The sequence below is a fragment of the Abrus precatorius genome, unplaced genomic scaffold (genome assembly GCF_003935025.1).
Source record: "Abrus precatorius isolate BTA unplaced genomic scaffold, Abrus_2018 Scaffold2, whole genome shotgun sequence".
In the NCBI taxonomy this organism is placed as follows: domain Eukaryota; kingdom Viridiplantae; phylum Streptophyta; class Magnoliopsida; order Fabales; family Fabaceae; genus Abrus; species Abrus precatorius.
Window position 1 is genome coordinate 23,394,635 of NW_020874362.1, and position 13,376 is coordinate 23,408,010.

The 13,376-nt window shown below is 24.9% G+C and overlaps 1 protein-coding gene across 1 annotated transcript; it reads left to right on the top strand.

The window, feature by feature from the left end:
* Positions 1 to 10,835: 10,835 nt before the first annotated feature.
* Positions 10,836 to 11,824, top strand: LOC113858783. Its single transcript, XM_027491535.1, has one exon. The coding sequence runs from the start codon at positions 11,010 to 11,012 to the stop codon at positions 11,541 to 11,543; it is 534 nt and encodes a 177-aa protein (XP_027347336.1). The 5' UTR covers positions 10,836 to 11,009; the 3' UTR covers positions 11,544 to 11,824.
* Positions 11,825 to 13,376: the final 1,552 nt, after the last annotated feature.

The following is a 13,376-nucleotide window of genomic DNA, read 5'->3' on the forward strand; positions in this document are numbered from 1 at the left end:
TAACTTTTAATCACCTAATTCCTATTTTTAATTTTTAATTCTTTTAAAATTTAAAAAAAGTAAAAAATCTTAAAATAAGTCTTTACTTTGTTTAAAATTATATTTTATGTGAACTAAATTATTAATTTGAGTTACGGATCAGATTGATCAGATCTGATACTTCATTTTGATTAACCATCTATGAATTAATAAATTTATAGCTCTTAAAAGTATAATTTTATAAAGTTTTAAATTAAAATTTTTATTTATTTTGAATTCTTCAAATATAAAAATTTTAATTTTTAATGTATGATATAAGATTAAGATCACTTATTCTTTTAAGTAGAAACAAAAATAAGTAATATTTTTATAAGAGCTAAAATAAAAATTTTGATATATATTTAAAGGAATAAAAATATATTTCAAAGGATGTTTGAAAATAAAATTTTAATCAAAAGAGGGAAAAATATAATTTTCATTTTCAAAAATATTATTTAATTTAATATTTTGTAATATAACAAAAAAAGAGATATTATCATAAACTTAACGTCTTAACTTTTAATTTTTTATAAATATTATATAACACTTTCTTAATATAAAAATAAAAGAAAAATTACCATTTTTTTCTTTTCCATCAGAACCCCAATACATCATTAGATTACATCTTTAATAATGTGTATATATGAATACATGATAGTATAGCTATTCAAATAGTTGGGTTAAGTGGTAAGTGGAATGTAATTTTTAAGATTTTTAATAAAATTTTATAAAATTATTAATAATTTCGTGCGTTGTTTGAATTTTTATATACATGTAAAATAAAAAAAATTTAAAAAATTTAAATAAAATTATTTTACTGGTAATAAAAATATAAATTAATGTATAAAATATACACATTTAAGATTTTTTATTTCAAAAAGTTTTAAATTTACTTTAATATTAACTAACAAAAAAGATAATTACAGACTGAACTGAGTGAAGCGTAGAAGAAAGTGTGTTGGATGTGAGTTAACATATTAAATAATATAGAAAAATCATTACAAATTTTTTGAATGAAAACATTATATATATATATATAGAGAGAGAGAGAGAGAAAATTAAACCTTAAAAAAAGATAATTTTTCATTTACAGTAGACAGCTTAAACAAGATCGTTTTTAATAATATATATATATATATATATATATATATATATATGGTCTAAAAGAAAATAAATAAATACAGGCAAGACAATAAAAAAATTTAAAAGTAAGTAGTTTCCCTATAAAGATAATTTGCAATATAATATTACAGTATTTTTTTTATTTATGCAGCTGATAAAAATTATTTTTTATTACTTTTTAATGAAATATTATTTTAATCATTATAAAAATTATATTACATTTAATATTGATAAAAAAATATTGTTAAAATAACTAAAACAAAATGTATTTGAATGCATGATTGAAGAAGGATAAAAAAATTATAAATCGATTTAACATAGAAAGACAAAATTTACAAATTGAATCGCCTTTGGGCCGCAAATCTTGATATCGATTATCATGCTTTCTTATTACAAAATAAGCATTCATTATTCACGTTGTCAAACTCGTTTCTACTTGTCTGTGTTTGATTCTGGATCAAATCTATTATAAGATAATTAAAATAAAAATAACACTTTTATAATTCAAAATTAAAACAACATTCTTACAAAATAAAAACCATTATTAATTAATTAATTAATTAATTGAAGACGATAAATGTGTTTTTTAATAAATAAAACGTCATCGTATAACCCATACGAAATGAATTTGTGATATAAAATTTGGTTTAAGGAATGTAATAAACCTCTCATATGTAACCCGTTTCAAGCAGATTTTAATGGTTTTTAATTGACCAAAGATTTTGTATGCTACTATTGTTTAATATAATAACTATTTTTTAGAAATCAACTGTTTTTAAATATTTGAAATCAATATAAAAATTTAAATAAAAATTTCGTAAATTAAACCCAATTGGAAACTCAAATTTACCCTCACTATTTTTATTTTTATTTTTAGTTTTTTAAGATGAGAGTTTTCACTGTAGTATTACATGTTTGAGATAGTGACGTGAATCGGTCACAGTCAAATAGGACGTGGAAAACGCGGATTTTGGTTGACGGAATGATCCACCCAACTTTTTTTTTTTTGTAATAAATAAATATTCTAGATGATGTTAGCTACCTAAATCGTTTTAGTTCATGAAAATATTTATTTATATAAATTAATATTTAAAAAAATATTGAGATATGAGTAAGTTTACCCTTTATAATTTTCAAACAGTACTAAATGGTCATCAATAATTAATCTTATTATTTCACTCTAAATAAGGAATAAACTCAGATAATTATAAACTATTTTATATTAACTAATTTAGTAACATGTACAATGCTCGTATGTGTTTTTATTTATAATAAATATATATGTACAATTATTCTAAATAATAAATTTTATAAAAATATTTTAACTTAAGTCTACAACTATAAATAATATATATCAAAATAATAAAAATTTAATAAATTTAATAATTTTAAACTATAATTTATTTTAAAATAATAGTTTTATCGTGTAATACAAAAAAAAAATCGATGACAATAATTAATATTTATTAATAATTATAAATGTAAGAAATGAGAGACTCTTAAGAGTAAACTTTAAATTTTAACAAAAAATAATTAATAGTTACGTATGAAACATATAAAATTTATATAAAAATATACTAAAATTTAATAAATATATGAATAAAAAGAAAAATTATTTCATAAAAATAATATATATAATTCACCGTAATTTTTAATTAATTTTAATCATACAATATATATAAATGAATAATTAAAAAAAGTAAGAATATGTTTGTTTTAATTTTTTAATTTTTTATTTTTTAATTTTTTAATTTTTTAATTTTTTAATTTTTTAAAAATGAAAATAAAGATGATTTAAGTTTTTTATGTTTTATTTTTCAAATACTGTTATTAGTAAGATTTATTAAAAATATAAAAAAATTTAATTTCAAAGCGTAAATTAAAATTACAATGAGATAATAACCATAAAACCATTAATTTAACCATAGCATATTTGTTGTACAGTTTTACAGAGACATGATAACATTCATACCTAAGCAGAGCAAAACCCAATTTAACTTTTGCGCTATCTACGTGCCTCTGCACACTTGAGAAGCAAAAATCGTTATTCTATTTCTGAGTTTCAATTCACACTGTACTAACAGAATTGGAATGCGTGTAAACGAAGTCGTGTGATTCTGACCGCTCCAAAAGAAAAGTTTAAAATAATAAATTGTCATATTGTCATTTTCTTTCCCCACTTCCAACTTCCAAGTAATGAGACAAATTTCCTCTTCATTTCTAGTTTTCCACTCGTTCCTCGCGTTTTCATTATTTTATGGGCACCTCATCTTGCATGCTTCTTTATTAACTTCTAAATGGCCTTCACAAGACCAAGAAAAGAAAACTCAAGTTAATTCATGACCCCACCACTTTGTTGCCAAAAGTAATAATTCTAATTTGATACCTGCAACAGTGCACTTCAATTTTGCCCAAAAAATAAAAATTAATTAAAACGCATGCTTCTTTACTCTTTAGGAAGCAAGTACTCAAACGATTACTGATACAGGAGAGATTTTTTTTTAGAGAAAAATAAATAAATAAATAAAATTTATAATCCTAAATATTGGATTTATCTAGCATTACTTTAAAGAAATAATTTCAAGTATGGAAGAGATCAAATTTAATTTTTAAAATAATAATATGAAGAAACTCTTTTAGCTAAAAAGTTTATACATGTATTGTCTTTAAGTAGGGTGTGTCTTATGTTGATTTGTCCTTCATTTTTTAATTATTTTTTTATATCTCAAATGATATTAGCATATTTGATATTTAAAGTCCAATATATTTTCAACCCTGAAGAATGGCTATAGTTTAATATGTGTATTGTTAAAAATTCTAATGAATCGTGAAGCTATTTTGAGCTAGGGATGTTAATACAAGTTAGCTCGTCATGAGCTGCCTTTATCCTACCTAAACATGGGTTGGGCTAGGTCAGGCTAGTTTTAAATGTGAACAAAAAAGTGTAGCTTGCCTGGTTTAGGGTTGGGCCATGGGCTTGCTCGCTAGTCCGTTCAAAAAATAATTTACAAAAATAAAAAAATATTAAATTTAAAAATGTAAAAATTATTTATATTTACAAATTTAAAATGATAAAATATAATTTAACTATAACTTTATAATCTTAAAACACAAATTTTAACAACTTATCATAAACCATAATCTATTAATCAACAAAATAAAATAAAGTAATAATTCACAACAATTTTGAAGTCTTAATCAAAATAAATAGTTTATGAATCAAAGTTGAAATCATTAAACATAATTCACAAAGTAAAATAAAGTCCCAAATTACAACAATTTTAAAGTTTTAATCATCATCCTCTAAATTAAAAATATTTGAATTTGATGTTGCATTGGAAGAAAACGCTTGGATATTTTTTATTGTCATCCTCATCACTAACATCATCTCATTTATATCCATGGTTGCATATCACAATTAAAAAAGATAATTACTAATATTAAATTTAAAATAAAAAAGTTGATACTTCAAATTGGTAAATAGTAACATGTAAACAAAATATATTATCATTACTACCAAATTCATGCAACCAATTACGAGTACACATCAAAGCTTCTACATGTTTTGACAAGAGACGATTCTTATATATGTTAAGGACATGTGAGCTAATGCTAAATACATATTCAGATGCAACAGTATTAATAGGAATACTTAGCACGTCAAGTGCTAATATTAATAGTTTAGAAAATCAACTTTTATTATTCTTCCACCATTTTATAACATCTAAATCATTATGATAATTAATTTCAATAGTGGACTCCTGCAAATAAAGATCAAGTTGAAAATTTTCAATCTTAGAAACTTTTGTGACTTGTACAATTTGAAGTCCTTGACATAGTCAACATGTCAAAAGTAAGTAGATAATGTGACATAAAGATTTTTAAAAATATAATAAAAAATCATACAATCATTAACTAATAAAATTTTAAATTTACATAAAAGACAAGAGATGTGTCAATCTTTGATTCCTTAGGCACTCTAGAAGTAGAAGTTGAAGAATGAATATCATTGTGCACACTAGAAGTTGGGCTACAATAATGTTCAAATAATTTATACAATTTTTCTTTAACTTGTTGCACTTTTGTTTCACAAGTAGAAGCATCAACTTTTGAATAAAAATAATACAATAATTCAAGATTCATCCTCGGGTTAAGAATTGCTCCTAATGCATGCACAATACTATAGTCATCCCAATATTTCTTTAACTTGTTGCACTTTTGTTTCACAAGTAGAAGCATCAACTTTTGAATAACAATAATTCAAGATTCATCCTCTGGTTAAGAATTGCTCCTAATGCAAGTACAATACTATAGTCATCCCAATATTTTTTAAACTTTACAATCATTTTTTCACCCATGTTGTTTCTATTTGCATAAACTTTCAACAAGCATCAACTTTTGAATACAATAAAGGCAGAAGTTTTATAGCGTAAGCTTGATATATATATATATATATATATATATATATAGAGAGAGAGAGAGAGAGAGACAACAAGAGGTTAATGCCCAAGCGTGCCACTGTGTGGTGTCAAGGGAGAAAGAAGTTGATATCCAGTGACTGTTGAGCAGTGCTGTGGTGATTTAAAGAAACTGAGAAAGAGAAAAATGCTATGTGGTGGGTGACTACGGCTGGTAAATAGAGAGAGCTTGATTTATACATATATATATATATATATATATATATATATATATATATATAGAGAGAGAGAGAGAGAGAGAGAGAGAGGTTGCAGAACTGAGCGCGCCACTGTGTGGTGTTGAAGGAGAGAGAAGTTGCTATCCAATTGTTGTTGTAGCAGTGCAGTGGTGATTTGAAGAAGCTGAGAGAGAGAAAAAAATGCTATGCAGACTGCGATGGGTGTAAGTGGTTGTGGCTGGTAGAGGAGAGAGCTTGAGGGGTAGAAAATAAAAGTAGGGTTTTTTTAGTTTCTTTTAAATGTTTAATGGGTCAAGTTCGGTCCAACATAAGAATTTTTTTAAAATGGTAGTCCAACAGGCCAACCCACCCCAAACTCGTTCAGACCTCGTTTTCAAATGGATTATATGGGGCAGGTTATGCAGGTTATTGGATTGAAGGTATATAACCCGACCCACTTAATTTAGTAGGTTATATGGGCCAGCCTGACGGGTTAGGCCCAAATTCATATTCCTACTTTGAGCCAATTCTTATCCTTATTTTTAATAAGAGCATTGAAACCATTTTTTTTTCCTAAGCTCTTTTGTCAATATTAATGATGAATTCAAAATTCTAATAAGTTTCTCAACGAACTCAGCACTCCAGGTGGGCCTGAGATTGCTTCACTTGTTCACATAAATAAAATTAGTTGGTAAGGTTCATAACATTAAGCATAATTTTATAAATTGAGATCTTTTTTCTAGCAATACAATCAACATTCTTGGCCTTCAATATCCACCGTAGTGTAGCTAAAATAAGGAAGAATTATGTTGAGTTATAATCTAGTTGTTGTCATCAAAGGAAATTACAAATCCTTCTTTTCATAGAACTGCATGAACCCAAATTTCCTTATCAGATAGTCTTTGACATAGTGGAGATTGTACTCAGTGCAAGTGTGACATCTCAAGAAAAATGGATGAAGACACCAAGTTCTTATGATGAATGACTAAAGTAATTGATGTTGGTATCAAAGTGGTAATTTGAGAAAAATTCCTCACTTGTTGGGTCCAAATGTCCTTAACCTATAACTCTAGATCTTAAATGTTAATATAAACTTGGTTACATAATTTCACCCGTTATTTTTAGCTACATTATGGTGGATATGGAAGACCAAGAATGCTGATTGCATTGCTAGTAAAAAGATCTCAATTTATAAAATTATGTTTGATATTATGAACCTTACCAACCAACACCATTCATGTGAACAAGTATTATAATCTTAAGCCTACCTAGAACATTAAGTTCGTTAGGAGGCTAATCAGAATTTTAAATTCATCCTTAATATTAATGAGAGTGTTTGAGGGAGCTTAGGAAGAGCTAGTTTCGAGTGGTCTTATTAGAAATAGATATGGAATTTGGCTTAAAGGACTTTTGGGTTCATTGGCATTTTAGACAATATCCATGTAGAACTCATAGTCATGCTTTAGAGGTTGAAAATGGCTTGGAATCTAAATATCAAACATCTCTTGTATTAGTTTGACTATGACCTTGTGATAGAAATTGTTCTACATTTCCACAAGTATGTTAATTTCATTTGGGATATAAAAGAGTGAATGAGAAAAGACTAACAAATTACCATTATATACACCTTGCATGAAAGCAACACATGTGCAAATTTTTTTGATAAGTTGAGAGCTTCTTTATATTGTGGTTTCAAAAATTAAATTTCTGCATTTACAAATTTAAGATTACTTCTCTAGATTGATGCTAGGAAAGTCTCATATATGATATTGTAAATTTTTTTCTTTTATTTGTTTCTTTACTTTCCTAAAAAAATAAATTTATTTTTATTAAACAAGCTTTTTCAACCAATTGAGATGCATTGGCAAGCATATTCTATATTTCAAATTTTGTAGTTTTTTCAAAGCTAATACTGTAAATTCTAATTATAATTTTATCTGTATATTAAAATAATTATAAAAAAATATTAAATATTAAATAATTTTGATCACAGTTCGAATATTCTTCTTTGATTAAACTATTTTTATCTCTTAATTTTTGTTACAAATAACGTTAAAAAAAATAATTAAACCTCTTAATATAATTTAAGTGATAGAATTGTAAGTCAGTGATATAAAAATAGATGAATTCAAACTACACAATACATATTTTATAATTTATAAAAAATTAAATAAAAAAATAATCCCTAAAATTATACATTCTTTTAAAACTAGTCGTTGTAACAATTTTTTATAATAGTTGGCATGTGATAATTCCAGTTTTATATGTAATACTTAAACAGTTAATTAGTCCTACAAAATATATTTTTTATGAATTAGTTTCTGTTAATTTATTTTATCTTAATCTTGTAAAATTTTAAATAATATAAGTTTTTATGATTATATTTAACACTAAAATATTTCACTATTTGGAATCAACTAATATGTAATGTTTCAATAATTTTTAATTCTTTTGCTTTTATTATTATGAAAAAAGCGGCTATATTCCTATTATTTATGAAACATGATATAATAAAAATAAATCTTATCACTTCACATGTAATGGAGAACATCTCTATTATCTTAGGTAATAAAAAATGAAAATATAGATTCAAGAGTGCATAATGAGGTAGGTCTTCCAATATTAAACAGTAAAACTTTTTTTAATTATTTTTGAAATTCTCTTCAAAACATAATATTTTGTTCGAATATTTTTAAGGAAAAGATGAAATGCAATATATTATCTAAATAAAAAATGTTGATTCAAGAAATATCATAAAGGTTTATTTTAAAAAAAAATAAAATTAATAGAGACTAATTTTTAAAAGTGTATTTTTTATAGACTACTTACTTATTCAAGTCTTGCCATAAGGTAGCAGGGCTAATAATCACATGTAATATTATTTATTTAGTCATCGCTTAATGACTCTTAATTAATGATAAAATTTATTTTCAAAAAATATTTTTTTTAAACTAAATTTAGTAAAATTTTTGAACTCATTTCAAAAGATGAAATATTTTTAGAAACTATGTTCTTTTTCAAACCATTTATAAATATATAATCTGGACATCGTATTAAAATATTAAAATAATAATTATACATCTTCTTTCTCTTTTTTTTTATCCTAAATAAATAAAGTGTAACAAAAAGTATTATTTATGAATTATAACCTAAATTAGACTGTTTTAAATTAGCCTTTTTTTTAAAACAAAAATTAACTTCCTAGAAAGTCCTTTAAAATAATGATTCTCTAATTTTAGTTTAAACACACACTTCAGTCATAATAATATATAAATTTCACAATTATAAATATTATTTTATGTATATTATAAAATTCGTATCAAAGATATTGATAGACGATACTGAGTCGCTATCAAAACAACTAAGTTTTCTAAAAAATTTGTAGTATAGAGTCAAACCTAAGTCGATTCGATTCACGGAGACACATTTTCAGTCAAATTCAATTTTAAGTTTTCTTTAAAAATTGCAAATAAGGTTTTTGAGATTTTAAAAATTACAAATTAATCGAATTAAATTACAAACAGAATAAAATTGTGTAAAAATGAATTAAGAAACATTAATCTACAAAATATCAAATACGTGTAACTCTAGCTATCACAGTATCTAAAGATTTAAATCTACGTTTGAATAATCACCCAATTCAATTATTAATTTAATCGAATAACCTAATTGAATAGAGTTACAAATTAAATCAAATAATCATTTAACCTATTCTGCATTAATTATCAAATCAAAGCATTAATTGAGTCCTAATTTAAATTCTAACAATAGAAAAGTTAATCACACTTGCAATACACAATTCTGAAATTAGATAGAAAAATAGAACAACTCAAAGTAATTTAGTGCAGAACTCAAGTCAGAATTACAGCGTTTGGATTCCACAGATTAAATGAGAGTTTTAGTCTTCCATCTAAGCACTTAACCCACTCAAGAATGAGAAAAAAACTAGAGAATTCGAAACAAAGTAAAAACAAATATTCTTCAAAATTTCAAAGTATTTTTATCACTTTCCTTAAATCAGAACTTTATTAGTCTATTTATAAGCTCTGATTAGGGTAATTTAAATAGCCAAAATTTGGGCCTTAATTATAACTACAAGTCCAAATATAATTTATCTAATAACAAAGGGTCCAAATGTAATTTCGCAATAATATTCAACAAATCTTTCTCAACTTCAAAAAATCGTAAAAAATTAAAATCAACTACAAATCCAGCGATCCATATATGTATTTTGAAACCTTGGATATATAAAATCCAATGCAACTGGAATCAACCAAAAATGATATTTATATAAAAAGTTATAACCAAAAAAATAGTCAGAGGTCAAAATTACTGAAAAATATAAATTAAATTATTTATTTGTAATAAATTCAATTTATTCTAATAAATAAAAAATAATAAAAATTCTAAAAATAAAGCATATTAAAAGTGTTTATAAATTAAAATAAAATTATAAATATAAACCTAAAATATATTACATAAAATATATGCACATAGTAGTATTTTATCAAATAATCATTCTTATAATAATATAAAAAATTACCATTCTAAAAACTAAAAGTAATTAATTTTTTATTATATTAAAAGTATTTATAATTTTAATATATTCTATTAACTATCTTATTGATATACAAAAACTCTTTAATATATTACCTTAACATTTCATACACTGTTGTTTTTTAAAATCTTTTTATTACAATATAATTGAAAAGTATTAATCAATATTATCATTTTAAACTTAAAAAAAAGTGAATGAATAAAATATGCATATAGAATTCCTTTTTAAAAATTGACAGAAAAATGGAAGTTAGTCTATCCTTTCATTTTACTCAAACAAATAAAGTGTAACATAAAAGAAGTGCCGTGCAACAATCATTTCCCACATGCAGATCAAACCCATGTCCCACAATTTTCCCTTCCTCCTTTCTTTATGTTTATTAAACAATTTTTTTGGACAAAGTTTGGTAAAACATAATAAATATATATATTAATATGTTTTCTCCCAGAGTTTCCAAGGAAAGTTTCCCCGTTAATACTCTCCAATTGCTTTATCTTTTAACTTGTTTTGACCTCAAACTCCGGAACTTGCTCTCTCCCTCCCTCTATATATAACCCTTTCTACCCTCATCTCTCTCATCGCACTCTTCTTCACATTCTATCATCCTCGCTTCTCACTTTACATCACCTCACCCAGTTCTTCTTTTTCTTAGTATTTTTTTAGGAAATTAATTAAATGGAGGAAACTGTGGTGCCAAAGAGGCCTAGAGAAGAACCTCAAGTGACAGAAGATGCACAAAATATTTGTCATGAAAAAGAGCCGTCTAAGAGGCACAAACCATACAACAACATACTCTCTCTTCTTGAATCAGAGGAATTAGAGGACTCCACCCAAGACCTCTCTCCTTTCATCACAACCCTCCAACAAGAAATCACCAACTGTGCCTCAGATTCAGATACCCTTTTGACCCAAGAACACAAACTCACCACCACCTCGACACCCAATAGTTTAGAGAAATCTTCAACCTGCACCACTCATCATTCTAATGACACCGTGAAGGATGATGATAAAGAGAGGGTCATGAGACACCTTTTAGAAGCTTCTGATGATGAGCTTGGGATTCCAAACAGAGTAGAAGGGTTACTTGATTTTGGTGAAGACGGGTTTAACGGTGGAGACATGTTTTCTTCTATATGTGATGGGTTGTGGGAGCTTGAAGATGAAACTGCTAATTACTATGCTTTGTTGCAATCTGGACTCTTTCTTTAGTTTCTCTTGCTTCCTTGGAGGCAATAGGCAATATAAAATAAGAAAAACGAAGTTATTGAAGGTCAAGGTGAAATCTAAAATGAAAAATTGAGGGCATTTTTTTCCTTTGTTTTTCATTTTTTTATCCCCCCTTTATGCGAAGATCATGGGTTGCTTATGTGAACGTGGTTGGATTAGCAGTACTGTTGAGGTCGATTTGTTTCAGAAACTACAAAGACCATTTGGGCACATATTCATATTAAACAAAGTGATTAGTCGTGATCTATTTAACTTTTTCTTCATTAATGTTATTTTAATCGTATCTTGACTTTTCAGGTTAAATAAAATGGGCTTCGTTTTGTTCTTTTAATAATGTCAGAATAATATTTTTTTCATATTTTTTGTGCCAAGCACATTTTTGTCATTATAATTTGAATTTAATTATATTTTAAATTTTTTTTATTATATTCAATGGGGCTTAACGACTAAATGAACAGAAAATCTAATCAATCATCGTAGGTAAACTAGCTCCGTAGTCATTCCCACAAAGGAGAGAAACAAGTTGCATAAAGGAAAAATTCAAAAGTTTATACCCAAAAGATTCATAGCGAACCAAAAAACAAAAGAAATTAACACACCTATTAGCCTTCCTATATTCATCGGATATACAAACAATCTACAAAACTATATTAACATTCTAATTTTATTAGTTTATATGTAATTTTGATCCTTTAATTTTAATTGTTTATATTTTATTTTATTTATTGTAAAGTCTCTCTATTTTATTAATAATTAATAAAAATATAATTAAAACATGTATTGTGTCATCCGTGTATATTGAAAATGTATAAACTTAATATAAAAATGAAAGGCAAGATATATGAAGTGTAGCATAAGATAGTTTTGACTTTTTTATTTTAAATATTTCGTATTTTTTTATTTATCAATTTATACAAATTAATATGATCACATCAAATTTTACTTACAATATTGGATGAAATTTTGAATAAAAATTTGATTTTAAACATTAAAATATTATGAGGACTTACTATTATTAATTAAAACAAAGGCCGGGATCAAATATAAATTATGATATAAAACTATAAAATTTAATTAAATTTTATCTTGAGAAATAGTATTTTTACAACACTTATTGTTAGCAATTGCTTTAGTTTTCTTAATTAAACTATTGAGGATGTCTAACTTTGTTTGAATATTAAAAGGTATATGAAACACAATGAAATAAATTAGAATAAAGTTTTCAAATAATGATTTGTATTTCCTACATAAAGAAAATAAAATGGGACTCTAAATGTTAAAAATAAAACAAAAAAATAAATTAGAGTGCATCTAATTTTATATATTTTAAAAAAATTCAAATAATAACAACACCTTTATAATTTCATTGCACTATTTTTATTTCTTCGTTAGCAAAGGGAAATCCCAAAATTCCCCACTTGCCTATATGTGGACTAAAATGGTTAAAAGTACAATTATGAGAGGGGACCTGTGTACGTTGCAATAACGGACACTGGCGTGATAGCCTACCATACACACACACGAACTAGAATGGGATTTGTAATTTGTTTAATTTTGAAGAGAAGCCAATATGAATTAATTAAGGATAGTTTTTTATAATTTTCATAATTTTTTATTTTATTTTAATAAGTTCTTATATTATCTTTTAATAAATTTGATATACAAATTTAATTTCAACACTTGAAAAATTTTGTAATGTTAAGACTTTAGTAAACATCAATTTAAAGCACTTAAAAAAAAATACTTTCAACGTTTAAAATATGAATTAAGGATATTTAGAAGATTTATAAATAATTTATAATTTTTTTTATTTTG

What these genes read in the sequence shown, in the direction of transcription:
- LOC113858783 (XM_027491535.1), top strand. Translation starts at nt 11,010, where the DNA reads ATGGAGGAAACTGTGGTGCCAAAGAGGCCTAGAGAAGAACCTCAAGTG.